The 19,536-nt window shown below is 43.7% G+C and overlaps 2 protein-coding genes across 4 annotated transcripts in view; one reads left to right on the forward strand and one right to left on the reverse strand.

Moving 5' to 3' along the window:
- Positions 1 to 8,443, reverse strand: part of dnajc10 (DnaJ (Hsp40) homolog, subfamily C, member 10) — a 46,871-nt gene extending 38,428 nt beyond the window's left edge. Inside the window, exons 1-7 of one of the 2 annotated variants that reach the window (XM_079731598.1) lie at positions 8,288 to 8,443; positions 7,801 to 7,946; positions 7,120 to 7,434; positions 6,877 to 7,039; positions 5,663 to 5,713; positions 1,217 to 1,299; positions 407 to 538 (exon numbers count right to left, since the gene is read on the reverse strand). In XM_079731598.1, coding sequence (XP_079587724.1) covers positions 407 to 538; positions 1,217 to 1,299; positions 5,663 to 5,713; positions 6,877 to 7,039; positions 7,120 to 7,329 — 639 coding nt within the window. In that variant the 5' untranslated portion in view covers positions 7,330 to 7,434; positions 7,801 to 7,946; positions 8,288 to 8,443. The remainder of the gene's footprint in view (positions 1 to 406; positions 539 to 1,216; positions 1,300 to 5,662; positions 5,714 to 6,876; positions 7,040 to 7,119; positions 7,435 to 7,800; positions 7,947 to 8,287) is intronic. The other variant, XM_079731597.1, reaches the window with a different exon arrangement.
- Positions 8,444 to 9,263: 820 nt separating this feature from the next.
- nup35 (nucleoporin 35) lies at positions 9,264 to 18,428 on the forward strand. Of its 2 annotated transcripts, none has more exons than XM_079731896.1 (9): positions 9,264 to 9,608; positions 9,726 to 9,899; positions 12,331 to 12,449; positions 13,220 to 13,271; positions 15,558 to 15,654; positions 16,060 to 16,129; positions 16,212 to 16,340; positions 17,531 to 17,713; positions 18,274 to 18,428. In XM_079731896.1, exons 1-9 carry the CDS (start codon positions 9,596 to 9,598, stop codon positions 18,349 to 18,351), a joined length of 915 nt encoding a protein of 304 aa, XP_079588022.1. In that variant the 5' UTR covers positions 9,264 to 9,595; the 3' UTR covers positions 18,352 to 18,428. The 2 variants fall into 2 exon arrangements, with proteins under 2 accessions (XP_079588022.1, XP_079588023.1); XM_079731897.1 differs by having other exon boundaries at positions 15,573 to 15,654.
- Positions 18,429 to 19,536: the final 1,108 nt, after the last annotated feature.

The following is a 19,536-nucleotide window of genomic DNA, read 5'->3' on the forward strand; positions in this document are numbered from 1 at the left end:
CTACAGAGGGATAATGACAGCATTAAGCCTACTACTCCTTTATCCAGTTCACCAATACAATACCAATACAGCACCAATACTTCCCAAATTCATCACCAGTAATATTGGTGAAGCACCAATACAGCACCAATAGTGCATCAATAAAGCACTAATAGTGCATCAATAAAGCACCAATACAAAACTGCATCAATACAGCACCAAAACTAATATAGTGCATCAAGGAGCACCAATACAACACTTATAGTGCATAAATACAGCGCCAATACAACGCTTATAGTGCATCAATACAGCATCAATACAGCACCAGTACAGCACCAGTACAACACTAATAGTGCATCAATAGAGCCCCAAAACAGCACTAATACAGCCTTCATATGGCCCCAATTAAGCAGCAGCACTGAGTTACCTGGCCTGCTCTGTAGACGTACAGACTGGGGTAGCTGTTGATGCCTTTACTCCTGCAGAGGTGGCCGTTGTCCCCGCAGTTCACTGCTCCAATCCGGATCACCCCATCCATCTCTTTAGCCACCTCCCGCCACTGGAGACAGGTAGGGGGGAGCAGTCAGCCAGACAGGTAGAGGGGAGCAGTCAGACAGACAGGTGGAGGAGCAGTCAGAGAGACAGGTAGAGGGGGAGACAATCAGAGAGACAGGTAGAGGGGGAGACATTCAGAGAGACAGGTAGAGGGGGAGACATTCAGAGAGAGAGGTAGAGGGGGAGACATTCCGAGAGACAGGTGGAGAGGAGGAGTCAGATAGACAGGTAGAGAATCTAGTCTGGTCTGGTCCAGTGTAATGTAGTATGGTCTGGTCTGGTCTAATCTGCTCTGGTCTAATCTAGTCTGGTCATGTCTAGAGCAGTGTAATAGTCTAGTGTGGGCTAGTCTGGTCTGGCCTAGTCTATTCTAGCCTAGTCTAGTGTAATGTGGTCTTGTCTAGTCTAGGCTAGTGTGGTCTGGTCTAGTCTAGTCTAGTGTATTGTACCATGGGAGCCAGCTGGTCTAGTCTAGTCTAGTATATTGTACCATAGAAGTCAGCTGGTCTGGTCTAGTCTGGTCTAGTCTAGTGTGGTCTAGTATTGTACCGTAGGAGCCAGCTGATCTGGTCTAATCTGGTCTCGTCTAGTCTAGTGTAGTGTGTGATTAGTGTATTGTACCGTAGGAGCCAGCTGGTCTAGTCTGTTCTAGTCTGGTCTATTCTAGTCTAAATTACTGTACCGTAGGAGCCAGCTGGTGACAATGAGAGCAGCGAGGGAAGTAGAAGTTAATGAACCAGATTTCCCCAGAGTTCACCGCCGCATCTGAAACACACACGTAGATATAAAAATATATTATAGATCTATAATACATAGAAAAACCTATTATACATTATAATACATAGAAACTAGTGCTGTCAAGCGATTAAAATATTTAATCGCGATTAATCGCATCAATGTCATAGTTAACTCGCGATTAATCGCGATTAATTGCACATTTCTTTATATACTAAATATCCCTTGATTTCGTGCTGCTAGCCTTTTAATGAGATCAGAGTGTTGAGAAGGACAGTAATAAAATATATTTGGTAAGATGGATATAAGAGACCCGCAGTGAATTCAACCCGGTCCACTTGACATCAGGGAGGTGCATGACAGTGGTAGGCCTACCGTAAAACTTCAATAGCCCAGGCTTTTATTTGTTTCAATCACTGAACTTTCGAACAACTAACTCTTGCTCATTAAAGGTGGGAAATACTATAACATTTATTATTTAAACCAGCATGAATATTCCTACCGTACGAAGGCCTATACACATTACCAGGCTATCGAATAACACCTACACACACACACGGCGGCGGAGTGGTAATCGGGAGAGCTGGGGTGGGCCGTTAACGTTTCGGGGCTATGGGGCTGATTACTGCGGGATAACAATATTGCGTTTATAAAAGTTTCTTGCAGCGCCGTCCGACAGCCTGAGCTGTGCGCCCACAACCTCTCACTCACTCAACAGCCGTAACACTCAAAAACTGTCAACGTCGCAACCAAGTCGACTTTGTCTAGAGGGGAGTAACTGAGCGGCCCCTTCCGAAGTGGTACAGCCAAGGTGGTCCTTGAACTGCGATTGGTCGGAAAGAGGTAACAGCTAATGACAACATTGAACTCTAGTACCAGGCTCAAACAGAGTGACACACAAACACACACACACTTTTAAGGAGTTTTTGTGCGGCGTGCTTGTTGTTTTGTTTCCGGTGTAGCTAGATCCGGTATGGTTTTTGGAGTTTTTCTTAAGTGACTAGTTGTTGCTAGAAAGCAGGTGAAAAAACGACAATGTTTGCCAAACCAAAAGAGCGTTAATCGCGCGATAAAAAAATTAACGCCGTTAAAATTGGTTTGCGTTAACGCCGTTAATAACGCGTTAAACTGACAGCACTAATAGAAACGTACGCATATATAATACAAAGGGCCCTATTTGAACGGTCTGAAATGCAAGTGAGAAGGGCGAAACACAACTGGCTTTGTGGGCGGATCTCTGGCGCTGTTGCTATTATACCGGCGGATAAATAACTCTTGCACCAGACGCAAATCTAAAATGGGTTGGTCTGAAAACCCGTAGTTGTGTTTTGGGCGTAACATGCAATAAACCAATGAGAGTGCCATCTCCCATCCCCTTTAAGAGCCATGAGCGCATTTGAACCTGATGAGATGACATTTTGACAGCGCGTTTGCAGTCTCCGCTGAGACAGATGCATGACCACATGAATTTCAAACTTCAAATGGCTCAGTTTATGGCCAAATAATATGGCCTAATTCACACATGGAATAGCGTTTTCTTCTACAACACTGAGTCATCATGTAAATTTTAGCAAAGAGAACTTAACACATATATGATATGTGGTCCTGTGGCCGCAACTGTGGGTCTATTTAATATGCAGCAATACTTTAACAAACGTTGTTTCTTACCAGTATTGTATACATTATCATTATCGACTTGTGTTCATAATATGCATGTGTCCCCCCGTTAATATACATTGCCATGGACTGTATTATGCTTTACGTGTTTAGTTTGCGTGTGTTAAAACAGATGGCTGCACAAACGCACACCAAGCATCACCCACATTCATTTATTCTTTTAAACACTCATTTGCAGTAATACTATGTTTTCTCACGATCGAATAATCATCAATCCTAAAAGTTATGGTCTTGTACACAATGTCTGTGTCAAGAAAAGATGTGTTTGCTGTACGTTGTTTGCAGATGCATTGATTTAAAAGTACAACTGCTTACCGCTGTATCAGCTGTTCTTTCCAAAATAATTTAACCAACGTTATCATTTACCCTAAAACTAGATTTTTTTCCCCCAAATTCTGTAAAAGTCATACTGCAGCCTATACCAAAAACTCTTGAAATTTTCAGGTATGGTTACCAATAACCCTCACTACCCATAAACCCAAAGGTGCCGCTATTGTTAAAAATCATGAATTAGGCTTATTTCTCAGACCAGATTGACCTGAACTCCAAATTCTTTCATCATATTAATCTCTAGAATCAGATGCATCATAATGGCCCTGCTCTTATTTTTTTTTACTTTTCCCACAATTTCATAGAAAGCCAAACATGATAAAAAGATTCACAGGCTACAAAAATAATCAAAAATTCACCAAAATCGCCACATAAAATCTATAGACCAAGCCTCACAAAATGTTATCAAACAATATTGTTTTTATTTAGTTCCATTTTCAGAAATATTGGCCAATAAAGTTGGATCAGTTAGTCCATTTTTCTTATATGTACACACATACAAAGATCATTAGGTGGATACCAATAGCCACCACCCCCCGTAAACCCAAATAGCGCACCCAAAGGTGGCGCTATTTAAAAGAATATGAACTAGCCTTATTTCTCCTTACCAGATTGACCTGGACTCAAAATTCTTTCATCATATTAATCTCTAAAATCGGATGCATCTTGATGCACCCTGGTCTTCTGCTCTAAAAATGTTAACTTTTCCCACAATTTCATAGAAAAGCCAAACATCCACAGTCTCAGCCCATTTTTCCTATGTGACTATTTTGTTATTGTATAACTACCAAACGACTATCATTAGCCATTAGCATTAACAGTGCCAATTTTCAGATCTGCGCTCTTTTAAGAAAGCCCTTAATTCTCTTGTGAAATGTGTGCTTTGAGTTTTCTTGAAGTTGTGTGCTTATCAATAGATATTTTCACCATGTGAATGGGGTTTCATACAGTTCAGGAATGTCAGTGGCTCAATGGGATAATGCCTTGTACTGGTGATCCTTAGGTTGAGAGTTTGAATCCCTATTAGAGCATTAAGAACAAGCTGAACATGACAATTGGCCATTGCTCTGCAGCCCACTCACCTAACGCCGAGGCATTGCATTTAGGGAAACATCTTCATCAACATATTTGTTTCATAATTATTTCATATTTCTATATCTTACATTAGTGTGTTCTTGACTTTCCATTTTGCTCAGACCCCGTTAATCACCGCTTGCGGTTATATTTATTGTTATTATTTTAACGCATGGCATAGCCTACTACAGTGTTCATTCATGCAGCCCCTATGGAAAATAAAATGTTTCAACAATCCACATGCTATTTCTATGCAGTTTCACACATATGAACAATCTTTGACATCATAATATTTCAATTAGGCTAATCGTTTGCATGTTTGTGCTGTGCATAGCCTATGTGTGTGTGAGCTTATGTAACAGTTCCAACCTACCTAGGCACGTCAAAATAGCAAACCAACTGGCCTATCCGCTAGGGCACTTGGACCAGGATTTTTTCAGTCAGTGGCGCAACTGCTTTTCGCCGACATGCCTTTCATGGCGCAAGTGTAGTGGCGCGAGTTTGATGCAGGGGAAAAACAGCTTTGCACTGGGTGCAAACTAGCAACGATACATGCGTCGGTGTAGAAAGTCAATTGCGCTGTGTGCAAGATAGGGCCCATAGAAACATACACACGTATATATAGAAATACATATGATACATAGGAAACATTATACATATAAAAACATATTATACATATACAATACATAGAAACATACACACGTATATATAGAAATACATGATATTATACGGCCTTACCACCATGGACACGCCCGATCTCGTCTGATCTCGGAAGCTAAGCATGGTCGGGCCTGATTAGTACTTGGATGGGAGACCGCCTGGGAATACCAGGTGCTGTAAGTGGTGTCGGGTGGTGGCCAATAGGCTCTTTCCTCTGGCCTTAACATCAATCCCGATGCCCCAGTGCGGTAACGGGGACACTGTGCTTTGGAAGGCGCCGTCCTCCGGAGGAGACGTAAAAAACCGAGGTCCTGACTCACTGCGGTCATAAAAGATCCCAGGGCACTTATCGCAAAGAGTAGGGGTTTCCCCGGTGTCCTAGCCAAAACTGCCCAACCAGGCTCATTCAATCTGGCCCCCTAATCATCCTCCTGTATAATTGGCTGACTCATTAACTCCCTCACTCTCCACCTCAAGTTGGTGTGTGGTGAGCGTTCTGGCGCGGATTGGCTGCCGTGCATCACCCAAGTGGGTGCTACACACTGGTGGTGGTTAGTGCGGTCCCCCCTTCACTGTAAAGGGTCTTTGAGTGTCTAGAAAAGCGCTATATAAATTCAATCCATTATTATTATTTATTATAAATAATACATACCAAAGTCTCCTCTGTCCAGAGTGATGATCTCCAGATCCTCATCATAGATACCTAGATAGAGACAGACAGACACACTTTACCCAGTTACTTTATTACCATAACCCCTTATTACTGTCATACTGCAATATTGCTGCATAAATATTATGAATGAGATAGGGAAGATTGCTTTTCAGTTTTTGATTCTACAGTGTAAGTAGGCTTTAAAGATCTCCTATTATACTACTTTTCTGGTCTTCATTTCTTATTAATGACTCCTATCATTGCACAAAAAAACAAATCGATTTTCGGAAAACTCTTCCTCTTATCTGGGCACTTTCAGCATTCTCTGTCAACACTCGGCTTCGTCCTTCTCCGCCTCCTCGCCCCCCTCCTACCAACCCCACTCCATTGTGATTGGTTACCTTCCGGAAGAGCATGTTGCAGCATTACCATACATGGAAAATCCAGATTGTTCTATCTACGTAGATAAATCCCGGAAATTTGAACAAGTGAATCGTGACCGGCGTCCCTACTAGTGTTTAACGCTCTGCACAGCCACCCCAGACGGTCAGCAGGGAATACGTCTAAATGCATGCCATGTACGTCATTATTTGACACTTTAGTATGGTTAAACATGACTATAAATCATTATAACAACGTTTGTAGGTCATAAAAGTCTAAAAAGCATAATAGGTGCTCTTTAATGTTATGTTAATAGACTATCTATAATCCTTTAGGGAAGAGCACAGGTCTTCCAGGGAGCCCTAATCAATGCAAAGGTTCTTCTGAAGGAAAAGAAACATGTCATACAGACAAATAGAACCAATCACAGCTGGAGTAGGAGCCAATCCTTCATATGATAACCTCAAGATGTATCACTGATATGAAAAGTAACCTACAGCAGTAATAACAATAGTATGATAAACTGCTGAAGTCATAACATTATAATATGAACCGTAAACCATTCTACAATTAGAACACATACTATCTATAAGATAAGCATGGCACCTATCAAAGTTATAACGATGGTTCCCTACCGAGTCATGTTGATAGTAACATGTACGTCACCCACAGACGTTAACTAACATGAAGAGTTACCTACAGTCATGTTGATAGTAAAATGTACGTTACTTACAGACGTTAACTAATATGAAGAGTTCCCTGCTGAGAAATGTTGATAGTAACATGTACGTTACATACAGACGTTAACTAACATGATATGAAGAGTAACCTACCGAAGTCATAGCGATAGTAGTTCCAGCTCTCGTAACGTCCTCCTTGCTGCTCGTCCAAACCCTTCTCTCCGTATTTATCGTACTTCTTCCTCAGATCTTCATCCTTCAGGACTTCATAAGCGCGGTTGATCTTCAGGAAGGCATCGTGAGCAGACTTATCGTTCTGCAGGACAACACAGATGTTGAGTAGAGCACGAGAGACAAGACAAATATTCTGTGGAAGAGATTTCACAAGAAACTCACAGGTTTCTTATCTGGATGCATGGTGAGAGCCAGCTTCTTGAAGGCTTGTCTGATTTCCCTGACCGTGGCCTCTCTCCCCACACCCAGCAGGTTATAGTAGTCCTGAGCCTCAGCCCACACCGAGGCCAGCAGCCAGCCTACTAAGAGCAGCTTCATCTGGGGTAGGGACCGATGGCCCGACGGGGCCCTGGGTTCAAGGCCACAGAACATCTTTAAGGAGGGTTCTCACCACTGCTCGACCAGGGACCACAGGAAGGCTAAAGCATGAGCTACCGGTTCAGCTCGTGAGGGCACCACTCCAGGGGACGTTTATGTCTGAAGACGTAGAGGGAGAAAAACATGAGCCATCTCTAAGAATGCACTAATCATACATCCGACTCACAATTCTTTAGCAAAACAATGACTATGATGTTGGAGCATGGACATTCAATCCTTAATAACATGTTTAAACCCGGAGATTACACATGAATAACATGTTGAAACACGGAGATTCAATCATTAATAAAGTTTGACCCTGAATATGACATAATTTACACGTGTAACCCATGGTATTACATAATTTATAAACTGTTCCATCCAGGAGATGACATCCTTATTCAAACATGGAGACAAATATTTAACCCGGGATAGGCCCCGTTATGAATGTGTGACATAACCCTCATAATGTTATGTTAGGCCCACCTTAAGGTTTAGCAGGGTATATAACACTTTTAGGGTATACTTCTCTTAGGTTTAGCAGGGTATAGAACACATTGAGGGAATATTGCTGAGGTAGACCCGCCTAAACATTAAGTTCTCCTCAGGTCGTTCCGACTGCTGACGTTGCACTGAACAAACAAAGTAAAGAGACAAATAATACCAGTAATAAGTGGCACGATAAGAAGACAGATATGAGTCATACATAGTATAATAAGTAGACATATACTGTAAGTCATATATTGTGAACGGCAGACACACTATACAACTTGTGGAAGAATAAGTCCACTAGTTGTCCATCTTCCAAACCTCATCACAAATGAAGCATGCAAGTCTAAAGTTAACCCACACTCACTGTGCATCCCTGCACTGTACAAAACCAGAGTTAACATTAACATCATGATTATTCAATCATTTCAGGGCACATTAAATGATCGGGTGAAGTATTGAGCAGGAGCCGGTCGGTTCTTACCCTGCAGCGACTGATGCACTTTACAACCGATGTAGAGAAACAACTCGATATACACCCCAAAAGGCAGCAGATACAGCGGTGGAGTGTAAACCCTATCCGGACAAATGAACTGTAATCTCTACCAGGAGCCAAACTATGGAGCGGAATCCGGTTCAGTGTCCGGGATCTTCCTCCTGATGACGAGGGTGCGTTCAAATAGCGTGGCGAAGTCACGCCTCTTCCGGTAGAGCCCATGGGACCTATAAGATCGAAAAATATGAATGGGTTTCAATGGAGAGAAAGTAATTATTTTCTGGTCCCAGTCGTCATATGCCCCGGATTACACATATGTTGTTTGTGGATTTAAATGATTATTTTTTCATGTCAGGAGTTTGACCGTTTATTGTGCAATCGTTCAGTTAAAGGCTGTAGAGAAAACACAATGACAAAGACTACGTCTCGTATGTGACGTCACGCTCCCTGCGACTGGCGTGGACAAGACCGACAATCTCCCCATCGGCATAACTGAAACACTCCACATGCCCCGACTTATAATGGTTTTCACCTCTTTCGATGCTTTTATCCCCCCCTTGGAAAAAAGCGGTGAAGTGGAGCAGAGAGGTACCGGAGTTAAAAGTGCGTGTGGTGACGTATATCATTCGCGTCGAGAACAGCGAAGAGCTGTAGTTCAGAAAGCGGCCTCACAACAAACCATTATCCAACCAAAACATTATCAAACTTCTTGGCGAATTTTTTTCGTTTTCTTAGCATGAAAAAATATCATTTAAATCCACAAACAACATATGTGTAATCCAGTGCATATAAAGACTGGGACCAGAAAATAATTACTTTCTCTCCATTGAAACCCATTCATACTTTTCGATCTTATAGATCCCATGGGCTCTACCGGAAAGGGTGCGAGGTTCGCCACTCTATAGGTCCGGTTCCAGGAACGCATCTTAGAGGCGGAACTAATATCGTCCGTGACCCGTGACGACATCCGGTTCCGCCGAGAACCTCTGGAAAAAGCATTATTGCCTTCACTTTTAACTTTGATTAAACGCTTTAACTGTACACTTCAGTCATTGAATTTAACATCACCTATTATCTACTGGAGACACGGTCTCAGTGGAAGGACTCGTTCTGTTTTCAGCGGATAGCCACCTTCACTGCGTTAGCATCGTTAGCCTAGCAGCTAGCCGCCGCCGGTCTGGTTCTCAGTTTGAATCCGCCCGCCTGGAGGAGACACACATCGCCCGGAGGAGACACACAGCGCCCGGAGGAGACACACAGCGCCTGGAGGAGACACACATTCCTGTCCTTAGAGAGATGGACGTACAAGGTAGGAGGACACATCTAAACATGATGACACGCTAGGATGGTATGAATAAGAGCCGTTCACTAATGTCTGTTCATGTTGACGCGGTCATTCACATGTGTCCCTCAATGGTTTCTAAAGGGGGTTCTGAGCCCATGTCCCTGGGCTCCCCCACGTCCCCCAAGCTCGGGCCTGGAGCCCAGTTCCTGCCCGGCTTCCTCATGGGTGACCTGCCGGCTCCAGCCAGCCCCCAGCCTCGGTCCTTCAGTCTGTCTGCCCCAGGGTTGGAGCCCAGGACTCCGCTCCATTCCGCAGGTATAAAGAATTCCACACCTGCATGGCATTCATGACATACCTACACCTAACCCTAACTATATATACAGTAGGGCTGGGCTATATGGACCAAAAGTCATATCTCGATATCTTCAAGCAGAATATCGATATAAGATAAATATCGATATTTGTTGACGCAATAACATAGTTGCCGTTGCCGCGCACATTTGTGCTCTCAATTCCAGCCTGCCTACGTCGCTGTGCTCGTTAACCTAGCCGCGGACGAGCAATGTAAATAACACGCAATGTAAATAACTGATTGTTATGCATAGGTAGCCTACTGCATGGTTAGTTGTGGTTGGTTGTGGTCTTAGTGAAACAGTCTATTCTTGGAGTTGGAGTGATTTTGCGAGAGAGAGAGCGCACCTGCCGTGGTGATGTTTGGCTTGTTGTGGGCTTTGTGCAAGTGTTCAATGATGTATCTGTCTGATCGTATTAGCTGTAGATGGATGGTTAAATAATGTCACAAGATCGGTCATACTGCAGGCTCTCATTTGCAAGTGCACTGATTGTGTGCCCGTCTCCGATATGTTATATACCTGGCATTTATTCAGTTCATTGTTCTTCTGAGTACGCCAGAATGGTGCCAATTATTGTCGTGTCTGCATTGTAATGCACAACTTTGCCTCTCCATGTTATAAAAGAACGTGCATCCCAACAACTTTAGCCAACGCAGGCTCCTATGTCAGTGTTGCTTTACGAGTGTGTTTTGTGTGTGTGTGTGTCTGTGTGTGTGTGTGTGTGTGTGTGTGTGTGTGTGTGTGTGTGTGTGTGTGTGTGTGTGTGTGTGTGTGTGTGTGTGCGTGCCATTAGCAATATCAGTCCTAGCCAGGTTCACAATACCAGTTGATCCAAATCCTTGTGTGCAAATGGAGTAGACATTTGGCTAGGGATGGTAAAGTAGTAGAGGTATAAACCACAGATGGTGAAGTTATGTGTTTGGTCAGAAATGGGTTAGATAATTAGAATTAGTTGAGAGGTGGTTAGGTCTTTGGTATTATGTTAGAGGTGGTTAAGTTTTGGTAATATATTACAGATTTTACTTGGCTTGTTGGTAGGGCAGTTGTCTCTACACTGTCTCTACACGCTACACTGTCTACAATTGGCAGTTAAAACCCATCTGAACAGAGTCTTGTGCAAACATGGCTTAACCTTTAGGTTCAGAGGATCCCCCTTTGTGCTGCCGGGTGACCTTACTTTTTTAACATGGCTTTCTGCATGGCAAAAATGTTATTTTGCACGTATTTCACATGAAGGGAGCCTATATAAAGAGGCTGTAGATTACCTTTTATGTAAAATGCCAGCAGAATATTTCTGAAAATGTCAAAGTGGCATGTTCTGGCGGCACTAATGCAGGCTTAATGTAGGGCTGTACGGTATGGACTAACATTTATATCACGGTATGATTTGAGGCATAGACGGTAACGGTATGACTTCACTGTATGTTAATTAATCTTCTAATTTCTATATAAATCCTTTTTGTAAAATACTAGTTAGGCAGCTATTACTGTACTGTACTAGCTATGTACAGTACAGAAGTATTTTAAGAACATTTATTGAACAGAACTGCAATAGAAAAATGCAAAATCCATTACTTCCATCTCTTAAAAACACTAATGTTTAATAGTATGGATTCAGCCATATCTCGATGATTGAATTTTCTGGCCAGGACACAGTGTACACCTTGCAACACATTCCTCCCCTTAGTTTCAACGAGTTGGGACTAATGGGAATACCTCCATCCCTCAAAAGTTAGCGTTGGCTGCTTCTTGCCATGATTGCTCTTCAAGCTACCAGCCCCTGTCACATACCGTGTGGAATGAGAGCTTGTGAAGGGAATATTGCGCTGGCGCGCAGCAAGCAGGCCCCCCGAGAATGCAGTGTCGCTGTCAAATCTGTCCCTGGGAAAAGTAACATGCGCCGAATTAAAAAAGGAACTACGTTTCATTTTCAAATTTACAGTAGTATCGCGTTTCTTTACTTTATACCTGAAAAAAGTAGTAGTAATGAACTGTCTACCGGCCTAACGGTAACGTCAAAATCCCTACCGTAACGCAAATTCACACCAGTGTACTCTCTATACCGTTAAACCGTACACCCCTAGCTGAATACAATGCTGAAGAAGAATGGACACGGCACACGTTATTTCCCTAATGAACCTGGTCTCTCCTACAGAATAAACGTGTGCATATGTAGCTGAAAGGACAGTTCTTTGTGCAGCATGTTTGAAGGTCTAATCTGGGACTCCTTTTGGGAGGGCTGCCTCCATTTCAGGTTCAGCTTTACACAAAGGAGCAGCATCTTGTTACCAACCCTGAATGACAATCAACTGCCCATATCTGGAATCACCAGACCGAGTCTGCTCTATCCAAAATAATTGAGTTGTTCTTTAACTAACTGTGTGTTGGGTTAGGCTCCACCCCTCAGCCCATCCTTCATACTCCAAAGGACAAGAGTGGAGCACCGCCGGCCCGCAGTATCTATGACGACCTGACCGCCTCTGGGGCCACGCCCATCAACCTCTACAGACAGGTAGAGTGACAGGCCGATCTTGGGTCTGTTCATAGAGTGGACAGGCAGGTCTGTAGTCTGTTCATACAGAAGGGGACAGGCAGATCTGTTGTCTGTTCATACAGAGGGGGATAGGCTCTGTATGAACATACTTTGTCGGTATGGAAGACTGCACTGATCTGGGGTGTTTTCCCAACTGACTGAATTGACTCGATTGATTCATTTTCCTAAAAAGCCCTTTCTGTATATTTCTAGATCAACTCGATTGTGGATAATAACAATTAATATCACAATGTTTAAAATTTAAACTAGCTCGTAGCATAAAATCAGCTGGGCATATTTCTGTAGTCAATGTGGATCAATTCTGATTTAAAGATTGTGTTCAGTAAAATCTGAGCCTATAAGTGATTTATTCTACAAATAACAAATGCTGGCCACCCATACCTCTCATTGTATACATTCTACTATTGACACTCCCAAAACGTCTGACACTAACGCCACTAAGCCAGCCTATTACTCAGGCTGGCTTAGTGGCTTAGTCACTCTCTCTGACAAAACCAATGTACACGTATGGCAAGTCAGTTGAACCTGCATCATATACAGTCTATATTAAATCAGTTTAACCTGTATTATATACAGTCTGTGTTAAGTCAGTTTAACCTGTATTATATACAGTCTATCTTTAGTGAGGTTAACCTGTAATATATAAAGTCTATGATCAGTCCGTTTAACCTGTAGTGCTTCCCTGGACACAACGCTGGTGGCTTTATGGTCTGTCTCTCTCTATCCAGCCCTTTACAGGTTTCCAGTCCCCTATGTCTGGACATCAAGCTCCTGGCTCAGGTACAGCAACCCTAACACGGTCCCTAACTAAAAAGAGATAAGAAACGAGACACTATTGCCAACATCGATATAAGTCATTTGCGTTGAAAGTAAAGCGCATTTGCTTCAAATAACAGCCGTTTCAAGAGGCAGAGGCACAGAGGAACTGTCATTACGAGGCCTTTGTTGGGATAAAAAACCCTAACCCGTCCCTAACCCAAAAGTGGTCAGCAAAATAAAGAATATGTTGGCGTTTTTGCACTTGTAAATAGTTAATCCTGTTGTAGCCTACACTCAGACGTGAACTCATTCTTGCATGCGGGTGTCTTCATTCATAAAAAAATAAAAAACAATTGGGAATATGCAAATTATTCTAAAGAGGTCTAGACTCCGTGCGCAGCCCCACCTTCTGCAGTGAACCAAGAAAGCCCCCATCGTGACGATATTGCATAGTTTCCAATTACCCCCGCTCAGTCCCTCCCAGCTTACGCGTGACCGTGACGAGTGTGTCTCTAACCTTTCGGGAGTAGTAGCAGGATTTGATACAATTGAATTCAAAAACTGACTTGAATTGACTGTATCTGGCCCTTTACATTTAAGCTAACAGATATAGATATTTGATATAAAATATAAACTTCATATAACTTCAGAATAATCTGGCAGGCCAGATATTATGTCTGGCAGGCCTGCTGGCCGCCAGTTGCCGACCGCTGATATAATACATATTATCACGGCCAAAAGCTGTGTGCGCCTCCAGACGATATTATGAATCACAAACGACTGTGTCGGGTTCTCCGACGCCTCTGGTTCTTCCACTTCCACATCAATCTGAAGACCGAACCGTGCGCTGCCCCCTGCTGGGCGGTGGTGCCTCGCGGCAGCAGGCAGTGTGCAGCATGTCGCAGTTATTGTACTTCAGGGAGTCAAAGCCAAAGTTCCTTTCCCCCAATTCCTTCTCAACCATGGCTGAGATAACCCCAACTACAGTCTCTTTGTGGAAATACCAGAGACGTCAAAGAACCAACGTGTTATGTGCCATAACACCAACAGCAGAACGGTTATCCAAATAACAAAGAAGTGTACAACACTTGCGTTACAGTGTGTGTAATCTCACACACACACACACACACACACACACGTGGCGCTCGCACGGCCTTAGCTCATTGTCTCATTGGCGGGCCAAATTCTCTGGGTGGGTAAGGCAGAGAATGGGGAGGAGTTTAGATCCTTATGACGACATATGGGACCACATTCCAAATCAGCGCGCTAGAGCCTCCGTTTTTTCAAAGGCGAGCAGAACACCTAGTGCTCGTTTTACACCGAACGAAAGTTTTAGCCACTGGGGGACCATAGGCAGGCTAGGGGAACTCATATTTATGTTAGAAAACCTCATAAAGTGAGATTTTCATGCCATGGGACCTTTTAAAAGTAGCCCAATCTGGGGGGAAAAACTGCCCAATCTGGCAACACTGCTGAACGTCCTCACGCTCCAGCGTAAACGTAAAGTGAGACCAACTGAAAACGAAGCCGGTATGAAACTAAAACTGTGATTCTGAATAAAGTTTAAATGATATCGAAATTCCTTTTGGATATTATTGAAGATACAAGTGTGAGGATTTGTTAAATGGTTTGAACGAAGGTAATCGGTTGAAAAATTATTGAGTTACGAATGTCTTAAGAAGTAGGTGTGTCAGAATGGGCAGACGTCTTCAATGAAAACAGCTGAAAACTAAGCCGGTATGAAACTAAAACTGATTCTGAAGAAAGTTTAAATGATATCGAAATTCCGTTCAGATATTATTGAAGATACAAGTGTGTAGATTTGTTAAATGGTTTAAACGAAGATAAACGGTTTAAAATTGATTTAGTTACGTCTGAAACAGTTGAAGTACCAGAGGACGGCTCCACCGTCCTCCAATTGACTCCCATGTCAATATCTTAAAGTACAAAATAGTTAGAAAATCTGAAAAGAAGTGCGAGATTCCAAGCAATTATGAATAGTTTAAAATTGGAGTCTCTAGGAGAAAAATTGAGGAAGGAGATGGGTCCCAAAGTTTGTAGCGAATAATTAAGAGAGAAAGAATAAAACTTATGAAGAACAATAGTTGAGCGCTGCATGTAGCACTCACCTAAATATTGTGTCATCATCTGCTTTTAAAATGTACTGTATGGAACCTGTCGACTTTGTGAACCGTTGCACCCCTAATATTGGTGGATTCAGGTGTCTTATGTGTGTGGATTCAGGTCTCTGTATGTATTTTTTTAATTTGTGTGTATTTGTGTATTGAGCTGTGTGTGTTTTATTAGGGGTGTTATCTCCAGCTCAGGTGGATCCCTTCTACAGCCAGGGGGAGGCGCTGTCCTCTGAAGACCAGCTGGACCAGACGTGGGTCACTGTATTCGGGTGAGTGCTGTAATGACTCTACCCTGCCACCTGGTGCACTTATGGAGCCTGATCAAGGCTCCACGAGGCTAAAGACGTCTTCCTGAAGCTAGCGTGCTGGTTTTGCAGGGAGGGTTGGGATAACTTTTATTGGAAACTTTCAAAAAATGTAGCTTCCTCTGGCTGCTTCTCTAAATGGTCCACCCTAGCTTTGATAAATGACCCATTAATGACACATAACCGTTTACCCTTCAGCCTCCCATCCACCTGTGGCATATGTACATGATGTTCACAGATCAAAGATGTTCACTCTTTTGTTTCCACAGTGAATTGAAGCTCACAGATGTTTTGTTCGGATGGAGTCGTTGTGATTGTTCTCCAACACAAAGTGGAGGCAAAGCTCACTGTGTCTGTGTTGTGTCTCAGGTTTCCCCCTGCTTCTGCCTCCTACATCCTGCTGCAGTTCTCCCAGTACGGCAACATCCTTCACCACACGGTAACACGCATGCACACATACGTAGACAAGTTGTTGTGCGTTTCTTTCGGCCTGTTGTGCTGATGTCTGCTGCTGTGGTTAGATGTCCTCTCCAGGGAACTGGATGCACCTCCAGTACCAGTCCAAGCTGCAGGCCAGGAAGGCACTGTCTAAGGATGGCAAGGTGTTCGGAGACTGCATCATGGTGGGGGTTAAACCCTGCATAGACAAGGTGAGGCTGCTTCCTTAAGCCATGCAGTGGCTTTAACCATCAGGGCCACTGGTTAACAAACGGACTTAGGGACGGGGAACTGGATCTCTGGAATTGTGTGCATTGAGAGAGTAGTGGAAGACACTAGACCCAATATAAAGTGTTCCCTCAGATAAGATTCAGATAGAGGACCTTCATAAGTCTACAAAGGAATAAAAACCTGGCGCATACCAATGACTCATTATGCGGGTGATATTTGCTCCCTTTCCTCTCCCTGCCTCCACACCACAACCACTACGTACAAAACGGAATTGGATCGTGGCAAATTAAATCATACTCTTACAAAAGTCATGGTAAACATGAGGGAGAATTATTTTTTTGAGGGAGTTATTTTTTTTGTATATTTCTGGCCGAATCTGGCCGAATTTGACTCGATACTGTCTTCCTGCACACTGGGCCTTGGCCCAGTAGTGAAGTTGCAGTTTGGCCCAGCTCAGTTACGACTCGCGTTTCCACCACCGACAGTACGCTTATGGTAGGGCAGCGTTTAAGCCGGATGGCAAAAGCCGCGGCAGCTACGTAAGCATCGTGACCTCATAGCGACATTTTTTCAAAAACAAAGCTTTCGCCGTTGTCAAGAAATACCTCACGGGTACTGGGTTTGTTTGTTATTATCCCCCTGTCGCCCGGAAGTGACAATTCTGTCGACCAATCAACGGACGGCGTGTGTAGCTCAAATTTGTTCGAGATGATTACGGCTCATAACGGCTCAGTCCGGACCCCGCCCACTTTTGTCGTTGGAAACGCGAACCGTGCCGCACCTTTTGAATACCGAACCGACCCAAACCCGCTGGTGGAAACGCGCCATAAGAGGAGCACCTGGTCTGGAGAGAGGCCTCTAGCCTCAGTTTATACTAAATAAATGTCCTTGAATCCTCCGTGAAGGCAGAGGGAACAGGACACAGTTTTCACTTTGGAATTTAGTTTTAATGTCGGGAGTGACTCGGGAATAGCAACAATCCTCTGACTAACTATATAACTATACAACTATCGCAACTTTTATCCAGCCTAAATTCATCAAAATCAATTGTCATATTTCTTTCATTAATCTTGAATTAAGGCTTGCAACAGCGGGGTAATTACGTTGCAACTAATCAGGTCCATTTTTCTATGGATTAACAGCCCTAATATGTGATCTGTGCTCTCTCCAGAGCATGATGGAGGGTTTGGACCGGGCCTCCACCACCAGCTCTGCGTGTACTCCCCGTCAGCTCCCCTCCACCCCCCTCCACCTCTCAGCCTCCCACAGCCACTCTCCCCTCCTCCCCTCCACCCCGCGCTCCTCCATGAGGCCGCTGAGTGCTGCCTACAAGGCTTCTAGTAGTGACTACCAGGTACACTTACCCTGAAACACATCCAATTACCATACTTACCCTTAAAGGGGACATATCATACCACCAGGTGTGAGTGTGATTAGCCATTACAAGCCGTTTTCAAAATGTGCAGCATTGTGACATCACAGGGGGGGCGTGTCCATCTAGATGTGTGACGGATAGATGGACACGCCCACCTGGGATGTCACAATGCTGCACATTTTCAAACCTGCTTGTAATGGCTAATCACACTCACACCTGGTGGTATGATATGTCCCCTTTAAACACTTCCAACACACTTTCAATTACCCTTGGACACATCCAACTACCATACACTTATCCTTAAACATCTCCAACTACCATACACTTACCCTTAGACACCTAACTACCATAAAATTGCCCTTAAATACATTAAACTTTCATTCACTTACCCGTAAACACATCCAACTACCAGGTACACTTACCCTTAAACACCTGAACTTACCCAAAAACACATTAATTACCATACATTTACCCTTGAACACATGAACTACCATTACTAGTACAACTAGTCATTATGTATCTGTTTGCTTTGTTTCCAGGTTGTGGCTGACAAACTGACACCCAGGAAAGATGATACCTTTGTGTCTAAAGCTATGGAGTACATGTTTGGCTGGTAGCCGTGTGTGTGTGTGTGTGTGTGTGTGTGTGTGTGTGTGTGTGTGTGTGTGTGTGTGTGTGCGTGCGTGCGTGTCTTTTCTTAATCTGATATGGTTGCAATAAAATTGAGAATTTAATTGTTATTGTCTACTTGTGTTTTCTAGTGAGTGGACTTTCGATGTGAACCTCTCTTCTTTTGATTGGTTCACGGTAACATCTATCATGAATGCAATAACACAAACAACCAATGAGTGAGAATCTTTCTGGTGGAAGGTTATACCCAATTCGTACCACCATACTATTGTAGCGTAGATGTGCTTCATGTGTTTCTGTGGGAGATGGATAGTAAGGATCTTTAGGGTTTTGGGTTCACTAACTCCTATATAAACCCTTTGTCAGCAGGATTTAGACTTTAGACCATCTAGTGTTTGAAGTCCAGCTGAAACGGTGTGTTGTCTTGCACTTTAACACCTAACCTAGCCGACCCCCCCCCCCCCCCCGACCTGGACGGGCTCATCCCACCGAATACCTGGAGGACTCTGGGTCAACACCTCCTGTTTGATCCTGCGGGGGGAACGTTCTGTCAGCTCGATGCTCAGGGGCCTGTAGTCACAGTGTGGTTCTGTCAGCTCGGTGGGGAGTCACAGCGTAGTTCTGTCAGCCCGATGGCCCCCAGGGGCCCATGGAGTCACAGCGTGGCTCCGTCTTGCTCATGTCGGTGTCGTGACAGTGCTAGGTGTTTGCGTGTCTCTGGGTGGTGAATGAAGAAGTAGACAGATGTGTTGACACTATGACTGGTGATCCTCTCACATGGTACGGACGTGTTGACTCTATGACTGACCTGGTGTGATCCTCTCACATGGTGTTTAACCCAAGCATGGTTTCACATTCTCTTTAACAGATACTACCTTATTGGGCGGTTTATATTTATATATTCTCAGTTTCTCCCCACATAGCTCTACCTTGTGGTATAATGGAGGACAAGATGTTCTGTTTATTCAACTTCCAGGGAACAATTATTCTTGCAATGACCTCCAATTCACCTGAGTCAAGTGCATCACAGCAGGGAGGGGAGGCAGCGTAAGCCCTCATTAGCATTAGCCCTCTGACCACTAAGGCAAACAAAACTGACCATCACAATAATCGTTCTGGATCCCCACAGGTGAAGAGGGACACCCATGCAATGTAGACACATGCTACCTGCT

This window comes from Pollachius pollachius, assembly GCF_949987615.1.
Source record: "Pollachius pollachius genome assembly, chromosome: 3".
Taxonomy (NCBI): domain Eukaryota; kingdom Metazoa; phylum Chordata; class Actinopteri; order Gadiformes; family Gadidae; genus Pollachius; species Pollachius pollachius.

Bases quoted from the DNA above. Each gene is read 5' to 3' on its own strand.
- nup35 (XM_079731896.1), top strand. The intron at 16,130-16,211 runs GTAACACGCATG...TGCTGTGGTTAG, and splicing joins GCAACATCCTTCACCACACG to ATGTCCTCTCCAGGGAACTG. The intron at 16,341-17,530 runs GTGAGGCTGCTT...TGCTCTCTCCAG, and splicing joins TTAAACCCTGCATAGACAAG to AGCATGATGGAGGGTTTGGA.